This window comes from Gasterosteus aculeatus, chromosome 21 (genome assembly GCF_964276395.1).
Source record: "Gasterosteus aculeatus chromosome 21, fGasAcu3.hap1.1, whole genome shotgun sequence".
NCBI classification, from domain to species: domain Eukaryota; kingdom Metazoa; phylum Chordata; class Actinopteri; order Perciformes; family Gasterosteidae; genus Gasterosteus; species Gasterosteus aculeatus.
In genome coordinates, this window is record NC_135708.1 from 17,336,992 (window position 1) to 17,363,849 (window position 26,858).

The window sequence follows — 26,858 nt, forward strand, 5'->3', positions numbered from 1 at the left end:
TTCCTGCTCCGTGGTCTATTACCATCGCCTGGGGGGGGTAAGATGTCACTGCAATGGTTCCCATGATACACTGTAAGTTAGATTGTTGGTGGTGCATAATAAGTCATTGGTTGGTGCAATTTGTTGTTTTTTGTGCTGTTGTTTGGGCCAAGACTCCCTCAAAAAAGACCTTTTAGATCTTAATGGTAAAATCCTTAGAAAAGGAGGTTAAGGTGCCATGTCCATAATGTTCACACTGTATTACGTTATCAGTCTTGTAGTGAATGAAGTGTAAATGTGTTTTTTCTTGTGAGGCTCATATAACCTATGAAGCAGGTGAAATCTGGTCCAAAAAGGACTCTCTTTGTGTCGTCCTGCAGAGGTCTGGATTGTTACTTTATTAATGCACCACCTCAAATATTCAGTGATAAGTCGATGTGTGCGTATGTGGAACACTCGGGCTGCTTCTAAATATCTTTAGACACCTCGGTCTACGGAGAGGACCGTATAATGTGCTGTTAAGAGAGGGCTTTGATTTGGTTTGATAACTATTTAAATATGTCACACCTCTTTATTTTCAGTAGGTTAAAATGTGGAGAAAAGTCTTCTGAAGGTTGAATGATTCTGCAAATCTGACATCATGAAGCATGTTTCCAGGTGTTGTCATCCTGCATGTTGTAAGATCGCGGCCCTCAAATCCATGTACAGACGACAGATGAAACTATTTCAATCCCTTCACTGTAACCCTCTCCGTAACTCAGATCCAATATTTGTAAGGATTTCTACTTTTAAAAATATTTAACGTGCTAATTATTCTGTCCTCAGATTAAGTACATTTTTTCAGTAAGATATAACAATTCAGAACAATTTTTGTGAGGTTTATTAGGCAGAGAAAATGTCAAGCTGCATGTACCACAAAGCAAGGTGCAACTACTTCATTTTACTTTTTAATATAAATCCTGAGGACAACATAGTTATTGTCTGTATTTTCTTTCAATACTCAATACACATTCAATAACTGAAGTGGAAAGAGAAGTTTAATTTCTAGCTCAAAAGTGCTCCACATGAATGATGTATCAGATACATAGAAACAAATTATATGAGTTAATTAATAAAATAATGAAGACATTAATATTACAAACGCAAGTGAAGCATCAGCTGGGCCGTGGCTCATTCTGTCGTTTGGACAGCGATATAGAGCTGAAATGCAAAATATTAGTGTAAAAAGTGTAACAAAAAGAGGAACCAACCTAATAAAGGAATATGTCTAGCACATGTCTCATATTGTAATGGACCGTGAGGGTTAAATGAAAGCATCAAACCCGCCGCCCTTCAACTGGTGCCCCTCTTTCCCCACTATTGTCCCACAGGTTGGATACAAATTGCTTTAACATCGAGTATCGAGAATGAACTTAAAAACAAATACGACGCGGGTACTTATCATCCCTACAGGATTCCCTGACAATATATGGACACAATAGACCCCCTTTCCATTGAAATTGATGGGGGCGGCGACCTGTGCGTGAACCCTGAGCAGCAGGAGCGCTGGTCTTTAACGGCCCAGAGAGACGAGCCAGACGCTGGGCGACTCACATTCGCCACATCCTTTTGTTGTCGGGCGGAGAGAGAATGTCAAGGCCGGCTCAATAAGTCTTTATCTTGGCTCTGTGTGTGATTCCGACAGCGCATATGAATAAAAGAGAGACGAAAAAATAATGACTGTGTGCACATTCCTCTGCAACTGCCCAACTGGTAAATGTGTGTGTGTGTGTGTGTGTGTGTGCGTGCGCCGTTTTCCAGCGCCTGGAAAGTTCATTTGTGCGGCGTCAGGATGCCAGCGTCTCGCCCCTGTCCACCGCGCGCTGCTCCGTCGCTCAGTGGCCGACCCCCTCAATCAGGGGAAGGTTGTCCGATGCGAAGTGCAGACGGATAAATCACTCCTCGCCCCGCGCCGCCGTCAGGGGGGTGCCGCCCGGGCCCTCCAGAGCCAACAGCCATGTTGGTATTGAGCCCTTTGCAGAGCCGGGCCCTGAGCGCCGCTGCCCTTCAGTGTCTACAGGGAGGCTGTAGCTCGTGTGCTGTGTCCTCAACATCCATCAAAATCGCTTTTGACATCTGCCGTTGTGTTTTTGTTTCCTTCGATTACCTATTTGAGTCCACGGCGTCTCGTTTTAAGGATGTGAAGACGCTGTGATTTCACTGTTTTTAAACTGTTTCACCAGTTTGGCCCAAAACTCTCTCAAAAAGATGACGTTTGACGGCCTTTTTGGATTGTTTTTGGGCAATCAAAGCAGACGTTAAGCGAGTATGGGCCCCATTTGAAAACCATCACCGAGCCCGTTGTTGTAATCGCCAAGAGCTGAGGTCCGTCTGCGTGCGGCCTAATTGAATAACGGTGGTATGAGTGAACAAGAGGCAGCGCGGAGTGATTTACCGCGCAGAGGAGCGTGCTTATCTTTCCCTCTGTCCCCCTGCAGGAAACACTGCGATGTCACCGGGCAGATTAAAAGCTTGGCACAGCTGATACGCAGCGCTCAAAATGGACGGGGTGGGGACCTCCTGACTGCTGCGCTGTGGGTTTCGGAGGGTAGGCGGACGGCGATGTGACCTTACTGCGCGGGTCCTGTTTGGCAGGCTTTCACTCAAAATCTGGGAATTCCACTGGAAGTCAGGAGGGGGGAAAGAAAAGATATGACATTGTGTAACTTGAATGGAATTCTGAATAGTAAGCATATTTTAGGGCCGAGCGTTTGCCAAGTTCTGTTTTTTTTTTAGCTTACAGGCCGCCCTCAAAGGAAAAATACAATTCATCAACCCTGCTGTGGATAATGTTAAAATTCGGGAAAGGATGGGGATTTTGGCTGCGAGGAAAGTTTAAAAGAAGCTCATTGGCCGCCTCAATCGCGTGTCTTTTAATTGAAGTGAATGCCTGTTGGTCAATGTGCAGCTGTATCACTTATAATTGAATTCCTGGCGGCTGCGACGCTCGGAATTTCAAGCAGTTCTCCCAAGAGGCGCGCATTTTATTTTAAACCGCAAACACGGAGGCCAAACATACACGCAAGATCACGGCCAGCGAGCCCCCGTCGTGGCTTCACAACGCAGCCAGCGATGTATCGCTGCCCTTTAAGCGGCAGCACTCTTTGCCCCTCGGATGGAAGGTAATGCATTCAGACCGGAGAGAGGTGTTTGATGGGAACACGGGCGGACGGATCCGGAGGAGCAGCTGCAGAGAGGCTGGGGCCAAATATAGAAAGGGGACGAGGGCCAAAACATATCACACATTTTTTCCCATTAACAGCATAGGTTTGAATCTAACTTGGCGCCAATTAGTTGCAGTGTAGGCGCAAGGACTTAAAAATAGAGCAGTGGCAAGATGAGGGGGGGGGGGTGGCAATACACGATATCGCTGTCACGGCGGGCGTGTGATTTTACACGTAATCGCAGCAGTATTGGCATCGCCAGCTGGTTTCGCTATAACTGTGACACGTGGAAGGCTGCATGTGACACGTGGCGCGTCAGACCTTTGTCGCCTTCGTTACCTGCCGCCGCCTATTTTTGTTATTTTCAGACCGATTGCACATTTTGATCCGCGCTGCCGCATCACAGCGGCGAGCTTTTTAACGTCGGCCCCTTATCTCCGGCGCGGGGGGCTGGAATGAGAGGCATGCGGGCTTCGGGCCTACCTGTTTACTCTGAGGGCTTCCTCCATTGTCCCCTCCCAGACCCCCTCACGTCCTCCGCGCTTCCTTTGACGGATTTTTCCCATTTTTCCTTTGCGCTGGTTGTTGTTTTTCGGGAACACGTCACTGCCTTGGAACACGGGAGCCTCCTGCGGCGTTCCCGAGTCGCTGCCATGCTCGGGCTCAGCAGGGAATTCTTTCCTACGGCACATATCGTCCATTTCACGCACGCCTCGGTTATTTTCACACCCGTAAACTACACAGGATGACAAGCGTGTCATCCCTTCATCCTCTGATTCCGAGCTGAAACCTGATCACTTCTGCATATTCCGTTGATTCCTCAGCGTCAGCCCCAGGTTTACTCAGGAATGAAGTCATCCCTCGTCGACTAATCCCGTTGCCTACAGAAATAGACTCAACTCACTCGAGTTTGGTGACTGTTGTGATGGTTAAGCATGTAAGACCGGCTAATGTTGCACCTAACCTACCGGACTCCACTTCTCCGCTGAACCTAATGGCATTCATTGAACGAGCACTATTTTGTCGCACGGATCATTTTGTATGAAGAATAAAAGCCCTTTTTGTCTTATTTTAAACTAGCATGTGCTCATATCCCACAGGGTCAAAGATGAAGATAATCCCAGAATGCTTTTTAATCATTATCAAGAGGTAATAAGGCGACCGTTCCCTCCTTTCATTGAAAACAAGTGCTCTTCTGCGGGTGGAGAGCTCCTTAATCCTTATTATCTAAAGAGGCCCTCAATGAGATTACAACCGCACACCGGTTTACCATCTGCTGCCGCTGGAGGAGAAAACTCAGGTTTCTGCAGGTACGACGAATTAGGGGGATTTATTTTGTTTAAGAAAAGAAACCCGCTGACCCCTGATTGTAGGGGAAAGGTATTGTTAACTTTCCGGTCCTTTCCCACCTCTTCGCCCTGACAGCTCTGAGTTCATCTGCGCGACGCACCTTTTACCAGGAGGATCTCCAAGCGATGCACTCGCAGCGGAGATTAACGTCGTGCAAAGATTAAGCAAATTAACCACGAAGGTGTCTCCAGAAATAACCTGTTGCTGTACACTTTGTTCAACAGCCATCATCATGTAGGCAACGGAATAACATTTGGTGAATCCTTTTAAAACGTTCTGGAATTTAGGTGAGTACAACTCTGGTTTATTTATTTTCTTGTTCATTGCCTCTAGTTATAATCTCTATCTTTGTGCTACATGTGCATGGTCATAAATCTAAAGCCAATGTTGTTTTGAATTGATTTGTTACTCACATATTTGAGAAATAACCCTCCTGAATATCCCACAAATAATTTCATTTTGGATTTTTCTTTTATGAAGAAAATCGGTTTTAGGTCAAACTTAATTTTCTTAATAAAAACATTAAAGATTTAATAAGTTGTTATTGAATGATTTAAAGACACTGTTTTTATAAATTTGGTTCTGAAATGGTTGGGTTTAAGTTTATCATATACGTAAAAACAGATTGGTACAGATCGGTTTTCATAAGCGGATAATCATGACAAAATAAATAACAGAAGAATCTGTCAAACGTGTCTGTATCACGTGTTAAGTTCTCCACTCTGCTGGTAAAACCCACGTAATTAAATAATTGAAGATACCGATCACGGGGTTTCCCAGAAGTTACGTCGATTACCAACTAAGAAAACAACATGTGTTTACCAGACCTCATTGGCTTTATTCACATCACATGTTTACGCCTGGTGTCTTATGCTTGTGCCCAATCGCAGAAGCTGACACGCAAACGTCTCTTTAGACATTTTGTCATGAACCAAACGGAGTTTTACTCACGGCAATCAAGTTGCTTAACACTGCTCCCTTTGTTTATTCACAAAAGTGGACAAACGCTCCTCACCATTGATTCTATGGAGAAATCTTCATAAACACGAGTACTCGACCATTTAACGTACTCGAAATCTAACGCTCCTCTTGTGCTCGCCCTCCAGACAATCGGCGACGATGAACGAGTCGGCGTTTCGGAGGGCCCTCCCTGAGCAGTCATTCGGGAGTGGGCGCACCTCTGGCACCCCCCGCCACCCGAGCCTCATCCACCCGATCTTATCGAAGAGGGTCTGCTTCTACAAGAGCGGAGACCCCCAGTTCAATGGCCTGCGCATGGTCATCAACAGCCGCACCTTTAAAACGTTTGACGCGCTGCTGGACAGCCTCTCTAGAAAGGTCCCCCTGCCGTTCGGGGTGAGGAACATCACCACGCCGAGGGGGGTTCACGCCGTCCGCACCCTGGACGAGCTGGAGGACGGAAAATCCTACATCTGCTCCGACACTCGCAAGGTGAAACCGATCGACCTGGCTCTGGCCAGGAAGAAGCCGGCGCCGTGGTACCACGCCAGGCCCGTCAGCCCCCGTCGTCGGAGCGCGCAGCAGGCCCGGTTTTTCCCCGGCGGAAACAACCACCGGCAGGAGTCGGTGTCGTTTGCGCGCACGCCGAAGATTCTGTCGGTTTTCCGCAACGGGGACGCCGGCGTGAAACACTCGGTGGTGCTTCACAAGAGGACCACTCCCACTTTTGAATCCATCCTGCAATGTATTTCAGAGCTGATGCAGTTCCAGGTGGTGAAGTTGCACGCAGCCGATGGCCGACGCGTGAGTTTTCTCCTCCCAACACCTTCAAAAGATCTATTTTCACAGAAAGGGGTTTTACAACCATCAGAAGTAAACGTTACTGAAAACACCATGATGTATTTGGTGAACCTTCCCTTATAATACAAAGACATTCTGCCGGCCCAGAAGTCTGGCTTGAAACTGACCTGAAAACAGGTGTCACGCGAGGAGAGAACGTGGTAATCGTCTCACCCTAATTCATAGATAAGCATTGTGGGTCACTGCTCTGTAAGGCTTCAGGACAATGATCCACTCTAAACACAGAGCTCGCTGGTGTTGCAAGGCGTCATATTAACAAATAATACATGAATTACATATACAAGCATGTTTGTGTATGTAGATTTGTCTAATCTGCTAAACGGTCTCTGCTAATCTGTCTCCTGCAGGTGGACGGCTTTCCAGGCTTGATTTTGTGTTCTGGGACAGTAGTGGCTGCGGGCCGGGAGCCGTTCAGGCCCGCAAATTACAATGCACAGATTTCACCAGCTCAAAGCACGTCGCCTACCAAACAAATAGGTCCCAGAAGACCGAGGGCTTTGAAACGTAAGTTTACATAAGAATCATTTTGACTTGTTAAGTGGATGCGTTCTCAGTGATGCGTCTACAGTAATCTGTCTGCTCTCATGGGATGAAGACTGTGAAAGAGCTGAGGCAATGATAAGGTGTATTATAATATAATACCACAGATGACCTACATACGATGCCTGCCTACCTGCCGGCTATAGTTCTTTGTGAGCCGTGATTAGCTCCTCTCCTTCTAACTTTTCCTTTTGCTCTTTCTTCTCCTTTTCATGTTTCTGCCGTTTACTCTTCAAACCACCCGCCTCTCCTTCTCAATCCTCGCCTGGAATCTTTGCACATGTCTACTTCCTTTTTTCCCAAATAAACTTTTCTTTGGCTCGCCTGACTGAAAAGGTAAAAAAAAGTCAAAACCATACACTCCAAAGTCGAGACATTTCTCCCTGTCGTCGGAGAGGTACATCGTCGACCGCATTCACAACTCCATCACGGGAGGTCCGTGCGACCGACCCGGTCACTCTGTGGAATTGGAGTCGGGCCACATCCTGGAGTCCGTCGCGGAGACGCCGGACACCGGCCTCTGCGTCGCAGCCGGGGAGCGGGACGGCCGCCAACTGCCCTCGGACGACGACATCGAGAAGTCCTTTCGAGTGAACCAAGACGGCAGCATGACGGTGGAGATGAGGGTGCGGCTGACGATTAAGGAAGAGGAAACCATTCATTGGACGACCACTCTGGCGCGTTCCAGTGTGGCCAGTCAGCTCAATGCGACCTGTTCACCAGAGACCGGGCCGGAGCAGCAGATCAACTCACTGAAATCAAACTCACTGGATTCAGAAAGTCCCGCCTCCTCCATCAACAAGGACAAAACTCGGGATAACAACAACGACGAGGATCCACCTTCGCTGGGCAACGGCGTTTTGAGTGAGAGCAATAATGAAGAGGATCCAAGGAGCCCCCCCACACCAGGGCACAGGCACATTAGAATAGAGCAAGCCTCCGTGGAGGGCGTCCAATCAGGGGCGGTAGAGGGGATTCGGGAAGGCGTGGTCGGCTCGTACTCGTACCGAGAGCAGGCGCAAAGCGGGGCCGTGACGGAGCAGTACTGCGTGGTCAAACAGAGGAGCAGCAGGCCGGTGCCCAAACCGAGAAGACAGAGCTCTGTGGATGCCAACAACGTAAATGGTAGAAACGTACCCACTTTCAAGTCAGCGGGGATGTCTGAGATCCAACGGATTGAATCCAGTGGAGGGGAGGTCACTGAAACCGTCTTACACGTGTATGAACAGCAGACATGCCAGGATAATTTCTTCGCAAACCTTTGTTCACAGGATATGTCTGCTTTCGGGATACCTTTTTGCAGGCCAGCTACTTCAGAAACCGGCCAGCTCTCCTCCAACGAGGAGTTTGAGCCCCCGCCCTGGAGGCCGTCGACAGCTTCCGAGTCAATCAGCATCTGGAGGGCCGAGAACACGTCAGTAACATCTGCCTTAAACTTGCCTTCACGGGGGACGGGCGCGATTCAAGCAGTAGGCACTCAGCAACGATTGCCGAAGCCCACCGTTGGCCAACCGGGGCCCCAACAAAAAGAGGGCAACAAAGATAGGCGAGTGTCATCGAAACCCAAAGTGATCAACAAACGCGTTCGCCGGCTTAAGTTGCCGGGGAAAAAGCGAAAGGAAAATTCCGCAGGAGTACCTGAGAAAAATGGGAAAGTGAAAACTTTCACCAGCGCTGGGTTCATTAAGAAGATCTATGGGAATAAATCAAAATCAGTAAAAAGCACAATGAAGCTAAAAAAGGGCCCAGACAGGGTTACAACGGGGAGCTCTCAACAGCTGGATGACACGGTAAAATGTGTTCTCAAAGACTTAAACGTACCATTGGCATCGAAAGAAACTACAAGCGAGACCGTTTCTTCGGAAAAAAGCCGACTGAATGTTGCTCCCATTGATGTAAGCCAACACGGGGGGATGCTGGAACGGCAGACGTCAATGCATCAGGAGAAAAAGAAAGAAAACGAGTGCTGTGATGTCAGCGAAAGCATGTCCCTGCCTGCGTTTAACTCCTCCAGCGCTGTCACTAAAGAGTATGTGGAAAGCTGGCTGGAGAAAGCCTGTCTCAACCCCTCAGCCTACTCCGATGAGGCAAGTAAAAAAAAAGCAGCACTTACTTTTGTACAAACGGAAAACGCCAGGTGTGTGGAGTCTGAAAAGAAGAAAGGTTTGACGTTTGTGGCAGATGACGAAAAGTGTTTGGAGGACACGTCAGGGGAACCAAATGGCCCGCTGCCTCAAGATGAGCTGGAAGCTTCCGTCAAACAAAGAATCCGGTCCTTTGAAAGCAAACCATCAGGTCAATCAACGAAGAAAGCCGCAGTCAAACAGCAAATTGTGTACAGTCATGAAACGACTACAAACACAGAAAACTATCTGACTTTAGCTCGCAATAACACAGACCAAACTAAACCTCTTGTCTGTTCTGAAATAGTTCCGCCAATTAATGACACATCTACAGAAATTCCACCGGGCATCAGAGTGGACGACAAATCAAGTACAATCCAAATCTCATTTAAAAAAGAAGCACCTTCAAAGGAGCTACCAACACCTGTTGGAAATACAGATCTACCAGAATATTCCATGACGGGTGGATCCTCAGAGGCCGGCGGCCTGATGCCGAGGCTCGGCAGTCAAACGCCACGCAAACACCCGTTATCCGTCAGCCGTACCTCTGATAGGGCCGAGTCACCTGCCGACCGCGCAATGGAAACGACAGCGACCGTCCACCCCGACACCTGTGCGCACAGCGCGGCGCCATTACCGAGGACTCCATCCATTAAAAGGGCCCCTTTGGTCAGTAACAAATCTCTAGACAGGAAAATGTCTCTCAGAAAGGCTTGTCTGGAGAAATATACGTTATGTAGCGATGCCACCTCAGAGACAAGCGCCTCGTCTACTCCCATCAACCCAGTTGGCGATAATGTGGTGCCAAACGGCGTCTGTTCAACAGGGACGCAGCGACCCAGTGAAGGCCGAGCGGAAGAGACGCAGCGATCAAACAGCATCTCAGATGTGAGAAGCAGTCCGTCGTGTGGTACTTCTGCATCCCCGGCTAGTTCAACATCTGAAGAGAGGATGTCATCATCCGGTATTTCATCGAGTTTGGCTCCGACACCGAGTGATCTTTCACTTAAAGACACAAAAACAAATAAAACACATTCATTTCCTCAAAAAAAAGAAGCAATGTCACCCCAACCCCTGGTGAAAAGTCTCAAACATGGCAGTCCATCTCCAGGGAGAAAATCACCTTCTGAACCTCAAAACTCTCCAGAATTATCATCATTCCATAACCACCCTCCAGATACTGGATTACGCCAAACATCAAATGCTGGCTCTTCCACTGAGAGAAAGCTCAATCGACCAAAATCACATAGGAGGCGATCTCCATACTCTCAGTCTCTTGACATGGCGTCATCTCCCGTCAAACACAAGGCAGATGGAAGGAGGCGTCACAAAACACCACGCGCCACAAACTCTGCAGCCGAGCAACAAACGGCAACTGGCAGCGCTCTCGCTTCGCTGGATGTCGACCGGTGTGATGAGAGCAAGACGGCCGACGAGCCGGAGGAACCGGTTGCGCAAATCGTCCCACGGCAGTTAAACACTGTATATCAGGCAAATATGAAACCTGTGCTTGAGACGATTTGCTACTCGATAAAGTCGATTAGACGAATCACACAAAACAAACGTCCGTCGTGTCTGGAAAAGTCCAACAGCCTGCCCGACTTCTCGTCTCACGTGGCCTCCACCTTCGGCTCGTCGTCTCAAGCTCTCCTCGCTTTCTTGTCCGTCATGACCCTAAAGGAAGGGCTAGACGACATGAATATGGACAAGCTGGACGCGAACAACGTGAGCTGCGCCGAAGCCTTAAAAATGATCGATTCTCTCAGAAAAATCGCCAGTATTGACGATTCCCAAGAGTTGAAAGCCAGCTTGTCCAGCTTGCAGCGGTCTGCTTCAAAACAGCTCCTTCAAAGTTGGAAGGGCTTTCAGGATCTGAGCGACAAACACAAGAGCCCAACACCAAATGATTCTGAGCCAGAAGCCGCGATCGAGGCCGTTTCCGGCTGTCGCGTTGAAGAAACCGTCGTCGGTGAGATCGTGGACAGTCTTGACATACCTGAGAGGCTCAAGGAAGAGTTGAACTGTCTTTCAAAAGTCAAAATTAACAGTGACGATGAAGAACCGACAGAAAGAGCGAAAACAAAAAACAACAGTAACGGCGAAATATCCAAATTCTCCACAGACTACGGTGTTAGTGTCGGGGATGTCGCTAAAGATGACAAAGTTGATGTTGATGTGAGCTCAATTATTAAGAAATTCACAGACGTTAACCAGCCGAAACAATCCAACGCAGGTAGCAGAACTAAGGACAGTAGAGACAAAGACAGCTTGGGGAATGGTTCGGACAAATGTCCACCCGCTCACCCGACCAATAAACACACACCTGAAGGAAAGCAGCTCTGCAGCTCAGCGTTGTTTGCAGAAGACAACGAGCACAACGGGGTGAAATCCAACCAAGACCAGGCTCAAGCGAATGGAGTAGTCAGCGGCTATACAATCCTCGCACAGGACACCGGTGCCTCCGACGCAGAGGAGCAAGACGGCGATCGGCTTCAGGTGCACGGTGAGGCGAGCGCCTCTGGGAGCGAGCTCCGCCGCTGTGAAGAGGAGGAAGGGCGGCGCATTCCAAGGGCCGCGAAAGATTTAGAGCGGGAGGCGCTTTGTCAGCAAAGCGTATCCGTTTCAGAAGCAGGTGAGCAACATAGTTTGGAGGACGAGGGAGAAGTTGAATGGGGAAGCGACGAGGACAAGCAAGCAACATCTGATTATGATGCCGAACTGGATGTGAGGAGGAAGGACGGAACATCCAGCCGCGAGAGTCACCACAAGCCTTTGTCGGAGGAGGAGCTGCCAGAGGTTGCATGTCAATCGGCCTGCACGGGGTCCAACTCCAGTGTCGACGAAAGCACGTGTGACCCAGATGTTGACGATCCATCTTCAGAGGAAGGGCAGCCAGAGGTTGAAGGTATGAGACTAAAGGTCATCTTTGAGGAAAGTGTTTTGGGCAGTGAGGAAGAGGAGGAAGAACACCTTGATTATCTTCCAGATCACATGCAGCCAACAAGAAAATACAGAGAGTCAAAGGCTTTGATGGAAGAGACGGAGGAGGACAGTGTCAGCTCACATGAAGAGGACCGCGATGCCGATGAAACACACGTTTGCGATACAGTAGAAGGGGATCCAAGCCATTTTATACTAAATCAGGATTCATATACCCTAAAAGACAAAAGCAGTTGTATAAAGTCTGACATTTTAACACAGATGTATGGACTCAATGAAGATGAAGACAGTGGGAATGACCACAGCAGCTGTGAGCAACACGCAGAGACGGAGCAACCGAAGGATGAAGGCAAACCAGCCAACACCTCAAGCTACGAGGACAAAGAGTCCTGCTCATCAGAGGAGGAAGGTGTCCACATTGACAGATATACAGAAGACAGCTGTACAGAATATCAAGGAGCTCCTCCACACGCAAAGGACACCACGCGTGAAAAGGCTGTAGAAATACCGCAGCATCAAACGGAGGGAATAATATCCCAATCTGTCGCGGCGAGGGTGATTCTTCTGGAAAAGCAAGTTGCCGTTGCCCAGAAGACAACAGAAAGTTCTGCCATCCGACGTTCCTCCCAGAGAAAGGCTCCACTCGGGCGGGACGAAGAGGACTCGCCCTCCGAATCGCCCGCGTCTCGGCCGGCTGCCGGCGCCCAATCGCCGCCTCAATCGTCACTATCGTTCAGCTACGACTCCAGCGGCGTCGTAACGTCGGAGCCCGAGGGCCACCGGGTCAGGTCCATTCGGGAAATGTTCCTGGCAAAGGCTGCCACAGATGTCCAACACAGATGTCTCCCGAGCTCGAAAACATCAGAGGCCAGAGCGGAGACGTCAGCCAGCGGCGGGTACCAGACTCAGACTTCGAGCGAGCCGTCCAGCAGCGAAGACGATTCGGCGCGGAGATCCATCACGAAAGGCTTCGTGAGAAGAACAATCGAAAGGCTTTACGGCAAGAAAGACGCCAGACCTGACCAGGAGGCGGGTGGGAGGCCGCCATCCGCGCCAAAACAGCAAAAGAAGGAACACTTGAGCGCTTTCTCTCCCTTCCACGTATCCCGGTCCAAAGCGATGTCTGAGTTTTCTTACTTCAACTCCACTCATGCAGTGGAGCCCTTGAGTGACGCGACACGCTGCGTCGCTTTTAACGCCGAGTTAAGGCCTGAAGACAATGAACAATGGTTCCTGAGGGAAAAGGCCCTGATCAGAAAGTCCGCGTCAGAGCCGGTCGCAATAAACAAAGGTTTCACAAACTCTCAAGGAGGGGAAATGTGTGAGGACGCCGAGGAGGACACCCCATACTCCCTGTTCAGCACAAAGTCCGAACTGGAGGACAATCAGTCGTCACTGTCAAGGAAGTGCACCTACTTCTCTTTGCCCCACACGAGCGACTCGGACGCACATCTGGAGGAGTCGAGCGCCGTCAGCAAGACCGGCGGCAATGGCCAAAGCGCCGCGGACGCGAAGGAGGACTCGCAGGACGCCGGGACGCGGGCCGAGAGGGGCGGCGCGCTGCCCGCCGTCGCCGACTTTAAGAGGAAGGACAACAAAGTGCACCCGGCGACGGAGCCTCCGCCCGACGGCGAGGTGGTGCTCGTGCAGCCGGGGAAGCGGCAAGGCGTTATGAGCAGAAGGGTCGAGGAGCCCGACGTGTTGGACATACTTTACAATTTCTGCGGTCAGAATTGTCCCATCCTGTAAGGACACCAGCAGTCTAAACAAGTGAACATAGTTGAGCTAGAGCAGATTATATTGTTTTGGTGCCTACTTATTGATGTTGCCATCGCCTCGGCATGACACACAAACACACGTCAACTCATTTAAACCAACTGTCGATTGTGTCACAAGCAAACAGATTGACCTTCATCGGACCTTCATACTTTACCGTGTTTGACGAGAGCTCAATGTTTATCGTAAAGCTAGTGACTGTGTTTTCGTGACATCTTGACTGTGTATTTGCCACGTGCACGCCAGAGCAGCTCTTTTCCTCCTGGATTGCCTGTCCACAGATCAAGCAGCCAGAGCATTACTGTAATCTCGTTTTAAAGCCCTTGAAACCAAATCCAAGTCCGTGCAGCTGTAAGGCCACGAGGCCAATCCGCACTGCGGGGGAGCAGAGCCCGTTCGTGGTCGCAGCTCAGGTCCGGGAGGAAGTTCCGGTCGAAATCGTGCTTTAAAAAGAAAAAAAATTGAAAAATTGAATATGACACAAGTTGACGGAGAGTTGTAAACATTTTCAGTAAACACTTGATTTAATGTTTTTTGTATCTTGGTTGTCTAAAGTGTAAATAAGATATTATTCTAAGTAGCTTAATATGTATGTACAATAACCTGACCTTTATGATCAGGATAGCCGGTTTTATGGTTTCAATGTGGCAGCTGTGACATTTCCGTCTCTTCAAATTGATGTGTAACAATTAAAAGTGTGTATTTACAAATGTCGAGTGTTTTCTTTTACTTTTAACCACCTGCCACCCCCAAACTAAATCCCTGTGGACTGCGCGTTGGGCGTAACAATGTGCATTTAGGGGAAAGTTAGACGGAGAGAAGGTCAACAGACCTCGGGGACCGGTGTGTTAAAGACACCTGAGGAAGCTCAGCTGGGTGCTTTTCTCCCCCGTGATCAGTGGGAGCTGTTTTCTTACGCTCGGCCTGAGGAAGTATCCAGTGTTGTTCTTGGGTTGTTTTGTTTCTCAGAAGCTGCCATCGAGCCGGTCCGTGTTGTGACAGGAGTGTCAAGGAATGCACTAAGAGGGGAGTGTTTACATCTTCAGCTACAAAGTAAAAACAGCCAGACAATTTCCGCATTTTACACATACCTCCGGCCGGAAAAAAAAAAAGCTTCAAATTGTATGCGTGTTCGTTCGGGAGGTAAAGAATATTTTTACACCAAAATAGTCCCCAGTAAAAACGTTTTAAAATGTCCACAAGATGGCAGCGGTGACCAACACGACGAGCCCTGATCACAAGTTTCTTTCAAGAAGAGAAGTGAGAAAGCCAGCAGGTTTTTATATCGTTTATTATTTAAATAAATATTTACATGACAGCTTTGTATAAATCAAATGTATTTTTCTTACACAGCACATTTTTCTAAAAGCAACTGCATAAACAAGCAAGAACAAAACAAGGGCTGGATTACGATGACACGGTGAATCTGTGTGTAGCGGTAAACCCCCTCGTGTTGATCACTGAGCAAATATTCACGTTTGCGAACCTGCATCACATTTACCGTCACTCCAACACCACTCGACCTTTGAGGCTCAGAACCGCGCTCATCCGTTATAAATGTCGTTATAGTAATGCATGATAGTTTGGTACACTATTTAATTTGTTGTTACTAAAGGAATAGTAGGATGGTTCTCTACACTAACTCAATAAAAGGCCATACCGCATGGCTAAGAAAAACAAACATCTTAAGTCACACGTTAATCATTCAGGCACAAACAAAGCAATAGACAGCCTCGGTGGGACATCATGGGACAGCAGTCACACAGTGAAGGCTACGATGCCCTGCTAAACGGTGGACAGTTTATGGCTCATAAACTTCAGGCGTGGTGATCGAAGAAAATTAGAGCACACGTTTAATGCCCAAGCTGCATTTCTAGCTCTCCGACCAGATCGCTGACGCGAGTCACTCCGATTAAATCGCCCGGTCAGACGAGCTTGAAATGCTACAACTAAACACGACAGTTAAAACCATTAGATGGGGAAGACAACTTCGACCGCCCGATCGTTATCTCTGCTGCTTATTACACCACTTCAGACCATGAATGATTTGAACTGTAAAGAGATGAAGAAAAAAAAAAAAACTCAATGTACACGGTTTACGTCATGTAAGTAAAAACATTAAAGCAAAATGAAGACGGAACTCTAAACCGTTTTACCTAATGCAACCTTATGCTTCTCCGGGATTAAGAGAAACAATGAAATGCTCTTTGTTTTCTATTGCTGTCAGGTCATGCATGTAAACTCACGGGCTTCTGTATACGTCTAATAAAACCAATTGTTCACTTAAAAATGTACAAAGAAAATACTCTTTTGTTCAAAATACTATTTGGGGAGGGATTAAAGGGTGAATTAATAAAAAGGTTCAACAACACCTTGTTGTTTTCATCCTGAGATTTAAACCGATGTGTGTCCTCTCACAGGAGTAATTTACAGTTTTTAAAAATTTGTTCACGCAAACACAGTTTCTGCATCAGACGGCGTCGGCGACGGAGCCTCCGGGTCGGCCGGCGGGCGTCTCAGCCGAAGCCCCCCGTTACCTCTCGTGGAGACTGTCATACGGCGTCGGGCTGGGACGGCTGCGTTCCACTCACAAAGTTATAAACCAAAAACTGAGACGTGCCAAAGTAATGCGTGGCGAAGAGTTTCCCGTCGGGCGTGGGGTCGGAGAAAGCGATCTCGTCTTTGCTCAGGTAGGAGCCGTATATGAAGTTGTTCCTGTGCGAGAGAAACAAAAACACCAAAGAGTCTCGACATGTTTTTTTGCGGTGGACGCGACACGTTTCTCGGGGGGGCGGGGGGGGTGTGTGACGCACTGACCTGAGGCACTCGAGCATGCGCGAGGCGATGCCCCGGCGTCTCATCATGTTGACCACCCAGATGCGGCTGATGCCGCAGATGGCCGGCTCCGCTGACGTGGAGCAGCACCAAGCCCGCTGGCGTTCGAACATCACCTTTTCTCCCTCCGAACCCTCCGGGGTCGGCTCCTCGATCACCCGGTGTCCCTGTGATCATTCACCAGGCTCAGCTTGCGGGGAAACTAGCACGCCGGCTTCTTTGTTGTTGTTGTTTTTGCATGATGAACGGGAGATCGCCGTCTCTTACCTCTTGGATGTGCTCTGCTATGAGGCAGCCGCCCACCTTCTTGTCATTGGAGATGAAGAGGAAGGTCTTAGTCTGAGAGGGACACTTGGTCTCCACCTGCTGGAAGCCCAGGTCGTTGTCCACCATCTCCCTGATCTCCTCCACCTGAGAAACAAACAGTTGCCGTCGAGTCGAGAAACAACATGCTCTGAAGCCGGAAAAAAATATCACCTAGTCTTTGTTTGCACAGCGAAAATAAAATATCCTTTAATTGATTTAGCAGATCAATCCCCAGCAGTGATTCCCACCAACGTCAAACAACCCTTTTAGGGGCAACGCGCCCACTAACTGTACCTTCTTCAGAGCATATTTGGGATCATCTGGCAGGACAAGAATGATCTTGCCATCTGGATACTCTGCTAATATCCTCTCCTTTTTCCACCCCTGAAATAAAGAAGCGGAGAAAAAAAGTGAATTTACGGAAGAAAAACATATTTATTATAGCCACCATGAGGCATCTGTGTTCCTCACTCGATGAATAGAGTTCCTATCCGCTACTGATATTGTGTTTGGTAGTTGTGAGACCAATAAGACACGACCTGGAAGGAAACCTCCTCTCACCACATATTTGACAGCGCTGATGAACTGGTTGTGGAAAAGCAAATGTTGGGATTCGTCTTCGGGATTGGCAGCCGAGTAGAGCATCCCACACACGCTGCAGGCCACTGCTCCGAAATGCTTCTGTCCTGCATCCTACGAGACAAAGACGACACAGGTCACGCCTTTCATTCCAGGATGTACTCCTGACAAAATACGCAACACCTCCTCCAACTACCAGGAGTAATCCTCCTCGACCTGCCAGTTCTCAAACCTCCAGTTGCCTTGCCCTGTATAATAATAACAGACAGATGCTTACAATAATGGTTTGGGTGGCGTCCTTGTCAGCCTCCTTTAGTTTCTTCACTTCTTTTTGGAGGCAAGCATCAGAAAGGGGAGTCCTGCCATCCTGTGGCTCCGCTGCTCTGCTGTGACACAAACACACATCACATTACTTCAGACTCCCGATGCTACGAGGGAGAAAAAACGACTTGACTTGAGAGAAACTTCTCACTCTTGAGGCTCTGTTGATGTCTTCTTGTCTGAATGGACTTGCTCCGTCTTATTCTCCGGAGAAGGATCCACATCAGGGACTGTAAGAAAAGTAAAAAAGACCCATAAACACCAGAACACATTTTCTAAATTTAATAATAATCTCACTGAAATAATGTGACCTGTAAATAAATGCATACCGGCTGGCTTTTCTTCACTCCTCGGTGCGTCTTCTGACACTTGGGATCTGCCGTCACAGGGAACGGCCGAGGTGGGATCCGCTGTATCCTGAGTGAGAAAGAGGCGGAGAGGTGAGCGACATATTTCCTCCAAAAATGCCGTCTGTGACACACGTCAGGGCGTCATTTATTTTGGCGCTTACCTCGCATTTGCCGTCCTGTGGTGATGGTGCACTGGGGGCTTCCTGGGGCACGGAACCAACATCTGCCTTCGAAGCAGAGGGCGCGGGCGTGGTCGAACCGGAACCGGCGGCCTGAGACGCCGTCTGCTTGGGCGGAGCCTCGCTTCCGACCGGCTTCGACTGAGGCGAAGCAGACGCGGCGGGTTTCGACTGACCCGGAGCCGTCGCGGCTCTCGAACTTGCCGCCGTCGAAGCGGGAGTCTTCGACTGAGCTTCGACCGACGGTCCGGGGTCCGAAGAAGCCGCGGCGGCATCCGAGGCCTTCGATTGGGGAGCTGTGGAACCGGCGGGCTTCGACTGAGCTGAAGGTGCAACGCCGGGCTTTGACGGACCCGACATCTGTCCGGCAGCCGTGGTCGGGGCTTTGAGTTTCGCCTGGTGAGCAAGATGCGACGGAACTGTGGGCTTCGACTGACCAGCGGGTCTAGGTTGAGCTGCGGGGTTTAGCGGAGCGTTCGGTCGTGGCGGCTGCGTGGGCCTCGACTGAAGACCGGGCTTTTTTGCCGCTACCGGTAGCGGATCATCGTCGAGTTCAAAGTCATCAAAGGAATACTTGGGCCGGGGCCTGTATGGCTTGTACTCTACGGGCTTCTGTTTCTGCGCGCTGAGCCCATTCGGCATGGGCGGCGGCGCCGCCGGGAGCGTCCTCTTGGCTGCTGATCGGGTCACCTTTGTGGTGGGCGCCGGCGCTGGGGTCTCTTTCAGAGTTTGAGCCTTAGTTTGCCTCGTGGACTTACGGGTCCCGGCACTAGGAGTCACAGTTTTGTCAGGTTCAGGTTTAGTGGGTTCACTTTTAGAGGCTTCCGCTGTAGTGGGCTCAGTCTTGCTGGGTTCAGGCTTGGGAGGTTCAACCTTAGGGACTTCTGGCGGGGGCGTCGGGGGCTTGCCGCTTGTGGCAGGACTTGGGAGGGGTGTTTTTGAAGGGCTGGCTTCGGGCGGAGGGGCCGTGGTCACAGGACTCACAGAGAACGACGAGGATGCAGACAGGGGGAGCTGCCAGTCCATGTCTGAAAACATCTGATTTGCTTGGTCGGATTTCAGTTTCTTTACACGTGCCCAAGACATTTTCTCTCTCTGCAGTTCAACCTGCCTCAGTCTTTGATATCGGGTCAGCTTCTTCTTCTCGTGGGCTTTCAGCGGCACGGAGATCTGCGTGACGAAGAAGCGCCTCTTTGGAGGCTCCGCGGGGGGCTTGGCCTCGGCTGAATCGTCTGTCGAGGGCCGGGCCGTCGATGCTTCCTCGGCGGGGGTCACCGAAGCAGAGCTCCCTTCTGGTCCAGCAGGAGTAAGTACAGCGCTGCCCGCCTCTTGCTTGTGGACGGGAGTACTTTCCTTCTTGCTGGCTTCACTCTCGGCTGCTGCCACTGCTGCTGCCGCCGCCGCTGTTGCTGCCGCTGCTGCTGCCGCTGCCGCCGCCGCTAGTTTCTCTTCTTCGATCCTCTTCAACAACATGCTGTCCGTAGCGATGTCCTCTGCGATCTCCTGACACAAAGCTAAGAGGTTCAGCTGCTGTCTATTTGCTGTTCTCTTTGAGGCAGCAGCCTTTTCCTCGGCCAGAGCTGCCAGACGGGCTTTGGTCCTGGCCTGCGTGTTCATTTCTTGTTTCTTGGGTTTATCCGGCCCCGGTCTCTTTTTTTCTGCTTCAGACTTTACAGCAGCGCCGTCTTGCTGTGAACTGGTCCCACAAGTGTCGTCTTTAGTTTTCTCATCAACCCTTTTCTCGGACTCCTCAGGAGGGATGGCCTCGGGTGTTTCCTGGGGTTTTTCTATTATTTGAATGTCACCGTCTTCATCGTTCTCTTCTTCTGCTACTACGATCTCACGGCCGATCTCTATGTCCTCCAGAATCTGCACTTCTGGCAGGTCCAAATGAGCCTCAGCGTTCTCCGTCGCCAGCGCGTCGCAGTCTTCATTTGTGACTTGAGCGGGAGCGTTCGCCGTTTCAATCTCGGAGGTATCACTGTCCGTCATGGCGCATGATGGTAAGTGGCTCTGATCGGAATTCGGAGGAACTTCAACACCTTCCTCGGTAGAGATTTCCGTCAGCATGCTCCCGGGATCTAAAACCTCGTTCGTATTTGTGACTTTGATCTTGTCTGTTGTCGGACATTTCTGCGCTTCGGCCTCCGGGAAGACGGTTCGTTGGGAACCATTAAAAATCATTTCATTTTCCACATCACCTTCCACAGCGCTGTCTGGATTCACCTGCTCCAAAAGAGAGTCCGACAAACCCGATTCGGCGGCTGCTTGAGTGACAATATCGAAGTGAATTTCTCGCTCTTGGATCGCTTCCAAGATCACAAACTCCTCTGACGTACTGTCGGGAATCTCCACTTTGGCCGCGGCAGCAGACGTCGTCGTCGTCACTGTGACGTCTGAAACCTCCTGAGCTCCAGAGTCGTCCTGCACGTTGTCCAGAGACCCTGCGGCGCCGACGCAGTCCGGAGACCAATTCCTTTCACTTGTGTCCGGGGCATCTCCCGAGTGGCCATCTGGCACGCTGACGTCATCGCTAGAGCTGATTACTGCGACTTGCTTCACGTCCTCGCTCACGCGCCTCTGCTCCAACTGTGCAGGGACGCAACTCTCTGGCACTCTGACGGTGTGCGCTTGACTTTCAACTTCTTGGCCGCCTGCAAGGAAAACCTGTTGCTCGACATTTTCCAGTGGTTTGCTACAACGGTTTCCTTCATCAGTAGGCAAATCTGCTTCCAGCTGCTGGGCGCTCTGTATGTCCAGTAAAGACAAACCATTGTGGTTCTCTGACGCCGTGGAAATCTCTCGATCGTCGGTACTTTCCGGGCTACTAATGGGCTCATACACTATCTCAACCCCCGACTGACTCGCCGTCTTAATCTGCTCTTCCTCCGCCGGAGTTACGATATCAACGTTGTGCGGTTGGCCACAAACAAAAAGCATTACTTCATTGCTTCCGGTTCCTTCTGCATGTCCTTCAATATTACCGACTGCGACCACGTCACCGTCGGCCTTATCGGAGGAAATGATTGCGACATCTTCTTTCACCTCATTAATCTCTCGCCCCCCGCTTGCCTCCTCTGAAGCAGAATCTGTCCCTCCTATTGCTGCACTTACTACATCCATATCCACTTGGACATCACCAGCACCGTGCTCCGTCGGCGTGTTTTCATTATCTTTACTTTCTGCCACGGAAGGAGATTTGGGAGTTTGATTAGATGAGGCCTCCATATCTTGGTTTTGCTGTTCCGCCGCAGTGGAAACCTCCTCCAGCGTTGCAGAAGTGTCCATATTTATCTCATCCTGTGGAACATCAACACATTCAGCCTCAACCGTGTCTTCGGTCTCCTCGCGCTCACAGCTTACGCCCACTAGATGCTTTTGAACTTCTGTGTGGCGTTCACTGACCTCCGGGTTCACAGGGCTTTGTATTTCCGCTGTAGGTGATGGATTAGACACCTCATCTGCCGTCGCTGTTGTTTGCGCATCCATTTCTGTTTGATTGTCAGTGGCATGCGCCCATTCTGCAAGAAGCTCTTCGGTGTTTTCTTCGCGCTCTGTATTGGCATCAATACATTCTTTAAGTACTTCATCGACCTTCAGGGTTGTCCCGTTTTCTGTTTCTACTGCGGTTGGCTGATGAGAGGTCTCCTCTGGTGCTGCAGTCGTCTCTGAATCCACATCCCCTTTATTCTCGGGTACCGTGACACTTTCTCTGTTTTCATTTCCATCGCTTTCATGGGTCTGAATCGTGGGACCCTCTTGAGCTTTCTCAGGTCCACCTGGTTGGAGGTGGATGAAGGCTGGTGAAGGATCGCTGACTTCTTGGCTCCTCTCGGCCCACATTTCTACTGCAGGCGCCGTGTTAGAGATCTCCGCTGCCGTTGCTGCGATGACCTCATTTGGACTTTTCTGAATTAGTATTTCCACTGTTGAAGCTGCGTTGGGTATCTCCTCTGAGGCCGCCGTAGTCTGCATGTTCTCTTCCCCTTGATGTCTAGAGACTACGTCTGTAGCTGGTTGAAGGACTTCGGGGCTCTTCTGGTTCTGCGTTTCTACCGTAGGTGCCAAGTTGGAAACCTCCACCTTTTCCTCATGTTGATGTTTCTGACTTGGTATTTCCACTGCTGAAGCTGTGTTCGGTATCTCCTCTGAGGCCGTCGTAGTCTGCATGTCCACTTCTATTTGCGTTTTCTCCATTTCCGCTGAAGAGCCTGTATTTGAAACCTCTGGTGCCGATGAAGTCTGCATTTCCATTTTACTCTCAGGTAGATTCACAGATTGAAACTTGACTTTGTTTTCTTCCCCTTGATGTCTAGAGACTACGTCTGTAGCAGGTTGAAGCACTTCTGGGCTCTTCTGGTTCTGCGTTTCTACCATAGGTGCCAAGTTCGAAATCTCCACCTTTTCTTCATGTTGATGTTTCTGACTTGGTATTTCCACTGTTGAAGCTGTGTTCGGTATCTCCTCTGAGGCCGTCGTAGTCTGCGTGTCCACTTCTATTTGCCTTTTCTCCATTTCCGCTGAAGACTCTGTATGTGAAACCTCTGCTGGCGTTGTAGTCTGCATTTCAATTTCTGGTATAATCACAGATTCAAACATGTTTTGTTCTCTACGACATCTAAACGCTACCTCTGTAGCAGCTTTGATGACTTCGGGGCTCTGCTGGTTCTGCGTTTCTACCGTAGGCGCCATCTCAGAAATCTCCACTGATTTTGCCGAAGTCGCCACGTCTCCTTCATGCTGATGTTTCCGACTTGGTATTTCCACTGCTGAAGCCGTGTTAGGCGTCTCCTCTGATGCTGTTGTAGTCTCCATTTCCACTGAAGAGTCTGTATTTGAAACCTCTTGTGGTGACGTATTCTGCATTTCCATTTCCCTCTCTGGTATATTCACAGAGTCAAACATGACTTTATTTTCTTCCCCATGATGTCCAGAAACTACGTCTGTAGCGGGTTCAATAAGGACTTCTGGGCTCTGCTGGTTCTGCGTTTCTACCGTAGGCGCCATGTTAGAAATCTCCACCTTTCCTTCATGTTGATGTTTTGGACTTGTTTCCACTGTCGGTGCCGTGTCAGGCGTCTCCTCGGAGGCCGTCGCAGTCTGCATGTCCACCTCTATTTGTCTTTTCACTATTTCCACTGAAGCTTCCAGATTTGAAACATCAGATGTTGATGTTGTCGGAGTTTCTAATTGGATTGGACTCTCTGGTGCAGTCACAGATTCAGATAAGTTTAACTGGTTTTCCACCTTGTGATCTTCATGATGTGCAGTAGATGTGTGTGTGGGAGTGTTTTCCTGACTTTTTACTTCCACTGTAGGTGCAATGTTAGAAATCTCCTCCGGTGTCCTGGCTTCTATTTGACCCTCAGTAGGAACAACGCATTCAGCCGGGGTCTCGCCTTCAGCTTGAACTGTCTGCACTTTATCAGGCGCGTCCATGGTGTGTTCACTGTCTTCCGGTGTCTTTGGGCTTTCAAATTCTTCTCTTGACGCGTGATTAGAAATCTCCGATGCAGTTATAGTGTTTTCCTCAGGACCACTACTAGTACATTCAAAGATGTCCTCCTTATCTTCAATTATTTTAGAATTCAACACACGATTCTCTGTGAATTCGGTAGATATGTCCGTGGTGTGTTCACAGGCATCGGGGTTATTCTGGCTTTGTATTTCCACTGCAGCCACTTGATTGTAAATCTCCTGCTCTAGTGATGCGGCGGCACATTCAAAGCTTAAATCCGTTACTTTTTCTGTCATTTCCTCGCCTTGGACTTCAACCGGTATTCCTGAAGCGTGGTCTGCAACTTCGTGGCTTCCCTGGTTTTGTTTTCCCGCTTCAGGTGGCAAGTCAGAGCGCTCCTCTGGGGATATTTTGGTCTGCATGTCCTCATCCCTTGGACCTTGTGACACTGCGACACGATCGGGGAGGGGCTCGCTTTGATTTTGCTCGAGGACAGACTCGCAATCTGGAGTCATTATTTCCGTACGGCTGTCGGCCGTTAGGTCCGGCATCTCTTGGAGCTCCGCAGAAGACTCGGGATCAGTGAGAGTCGGCGTCTCCGCGGCTCCCCTTTCACTTTCTTCAAGCTGCTCTTCAGACTCTGTTGCCAGCTTGTTCACAACGTCACATGATTGGGTAACTGTGCATGGCACTTCACGGCTCACTCGATCCGCCGATTCGGATTCCTCTTCGAAGGTAACTTGTATTTTGACACCGACGTCTGTTCGGGTCGCTGTTGGATGTTCATCAGTCTGACTTTCTGGATTATTGCCTACCAAGGTCTCCTCTGGTGCAGAGTTTGTTTCGTCAAACAATACGTTGTGTTCTACATCACCGTGGTTTGCAGAGACACTGGCTGATTCTATCACTTCCTGCACCACATGCTCTCCTCCCTTACTTCTACATTGGACATCCAGCTTTATCTGCTCAGAAACGGACTCCTTTGTTTCAGTCTCCCAGCTCACATCCGTCTCAACTATACAAACCGTAGTTTCATCTACCTGTACTTCACCTTCACAGCCTGGAACTGCCTCTCCAGAATACAGCGTTTCCACTGACACTGCCGGTGATTCATTATCCAAGTCCTTTTGGCTTTTGGTGACAAAGTCGGTCTTTTCATTATCCTCCGCCTCCTCAGACAGGATGCAAGGCGAACCTGCAGCTGCTGCAGTGACAGAGGCCAATATTCCTCCACATGATGCCTGTGTGTCATCATCTACGAGCTTTTGGCTCTCTGGATCTTTTAACTCCTCACGGAAACTTTCATCAGCTGTGCGTTCAAATACAATCCCGGCTTCTGCACTCCCTCCTATAGAGATACGAGTTTCCTCAGACTCTGCTCGTGTGGCATTAACTGACATTTCTTGCCCGTGTTGTTCGGTGTCAGACAGTCCAGATTCTTCATCGTCGCCCTGATTCTCGTCTCCCACACTCGAGTCAGAAAATCTACCATAGTTATGCTCCAACTGAACGGGGTCCGCGGGGGCAGGCGGCGGCGGCGACTCTCCGCTTGCCTCCCGCGTGTCGGATGCAGAGTCTTCAGCGGTGCGCTGGACTTTGAATTTATTAGAATATTTTCTCACGCAGCAGGCCTCGTCGCCATCGATCCTCTCTCTGAAGAGGTCGGCCTTACTGCCGTCACTACTCAGTTCATCCTCGGACTCTGTGGAGGCGGTTCGCTTCAGGGCGGCTTTGGTGTTTGCGTTCTGTGAGGGAGCTTCTCCGCCGGAGGCACTTGTGGCTTTTAGGAGCTTGGCTTTTATGACGGGTGGATCACTAACGGTTCTGCTGGAATCTTTTGGAGGGGAACTCGGTTTGGACGACTTGGCGGGTTTATTCCCCCATTCCACTGAAGTACAAAGTTTTTTCTTAGTCCGCGGGTCGGAAGCATTTTCTTGTGTATTTCCAGTTACAAAGGAGCGATTGTTGGCAGCTGGTGAAGTTTTGGATGGCAGATCCTCTCCATCATCGTCCAACTTCCTCATCTTGGGCTGAGAATCACGAGGAGATGCTCCTCTCTTTGGGGCTGGCATTCTGTCAAAATATGTGACAAGACAAAATTAAGATAGCTAGTTAACAGGGGAGAGGCAACATATGGCAATATTTCCATTTAATAAAATCACAGTCATCCTGCAGTTTCTCTTTTCCTTCTAGGTTAACGGAAAGGTGATGAGGTAAATACAGAGTATTTCTCTCCAAACGACATGACAAAAACGCTCCGTGTCCACATTCCATTAGTACGTTCAACAATAGTGTGACATTAGTTTGAGCCTACAATCGTTTCCTAAATGGTTACCCTGGTGTCCCAACAAACCACAAGGCTAACGGTGCACATAAACAATGATAAATCGTAGTTCCATCAGGTGGCTACCGAGTCACACGACGCGCGATCGACATTTAATCGACCGTCAAATCCAACGTTGCATTCAATAAAGCACCGATAGTCTGACAGTCGATGGAGATTCTTGGCACCAGGAGTTGTGGGGGCAGTTAGAAATGCTCAGCTAGCTAGCTAGCTAGCGCTGGCTAGCGCCGCTAGCTGGAAGTCCACAGTGATGGGAGCTAACGCTAGCAGCGGCCAACTCGCAACAAATGAGCGAAACGAGACTCGCCGATCAAGTCCGTGAAAACCGGAGGAAGACAAAGAGGGTGCAGAGAGCAGAGGATAGTCCTTATTGTGCTAACGTCTGCGAAAAGATAGAGCCAAGGCATCCATAAATGAAACTCACTTTGATGTTTTCTTTTTCAACAACAGCTGTTTTTTTTTCTTTCCTGTGAATAAAAATTAACTGTACTTCCGGAGGGAAACAACGGATGTGACGTAGGGGCCCCTCCAGGAACGTTTGAGAGGGCTGAAGTTTTGGAAATGAGGCTGCTACTTTATTTATTTATTATAGACAAATGCAGATGTATGTATATATCACATTTAAATAAATGAATGATCCTAGACTTAGTTTTTCTGTTGGAAGTTGATACATTCTGAATTTAAGGAATTAGACAACCCCAAAAAAGAAAACTGAAAAAAAAGAAAACTCACTGAAGGTTTTTCAAGAAAAAAA

At 49.3% G+C, this 26,858-nt stretch overlaps 2 protein-coding genes across 5 annotated transcripts; one reads left to right on the top strand and one right to left on the bottom strand.

The window, feature by feature from the left end:
* The first annotated feature begins 4,366 nt into the window (after positions 1–4,366).
* On the top strand, positions 4,367–14,930 carry LOC120811973 (uncharacterized). Of its 2 annotated transcripts, none has more exons than XM_078095989.1 (5): positions 4,367–4,492; positions 4,757–4,819; positions 5,639–6,296; positions 6,701–6,857; positions 7,230–14,930. In XM_078095989.1, the coding sequence occupies exons 3-5, from the start codon at positions 5,652–5,654 to the stop codon at positions 13,703–13,705; spliced, it is 7,278 nt and encodes a 2,425-aa protein (XP_077952115.1). In that variant the 5' UTR covers positions 4,367–4,492; positions 4,757–4,819; positions 5,639–5,651; the 3' UTR covers positions 13,706–14,930. The 2 variants fall into 2 exon arrangements, with proteins under 2 accessions (XP_077952115.1, XP_077952114.1); XM_078095988.1 differs by having other exon boundaries at positions 4,381–4,492; positions 4,608–4,819.
* A 75-nt stretch (positions 14,931–15,005) lies between these two features.
* LOC120811341 (uncharacterized) lies at positions 15,006–26,648 on the bottom strand. Of its 3 annotated transcripts, none has more exons than XM_040166607.2 (10): positions 26,529–26,648; positions 18,285–25,833; positions 18,103–18,190; positions 17,925–18,003; positions 17,730–17,835; positions 17,435–17,566; positions 17,168–17,257; positions 16,835–16,978; positions 16,550–16,734; positions 15,006–16,447 (listed from the first exon to the last, which is right to left on the bottom strand). In XM_040166607.2, the coding sequence occupies exons 2-10, from the start codon at positions 25,830–25,832 to the stop codon at positions 16,285–16,287; spliced, it is 8,535 nt and encodes a 2,844-aa protein (XP_040022541.2). In that variant the 5' UTR covers position 25,833; positions 26,529–26,648; the 3' UTR covers positions 15,006–16,284. The 3 variants fall into 3 exon arrangements, with proteins under 3 accessions (XP_040022541.2, XP_040022542.2, XP_077952113.1); XM_040166608.2 differs by having other exon boundaries at positions 17,730–17,838; XM_078095987.1 differs by lacking the exon at positions 26,529–26,648 and having other exon boundaries at positions 17,730–17,838; positions 18,285–25,834.
* Positions 26,649–26,858: the final 210 nt, after the last annotated feature.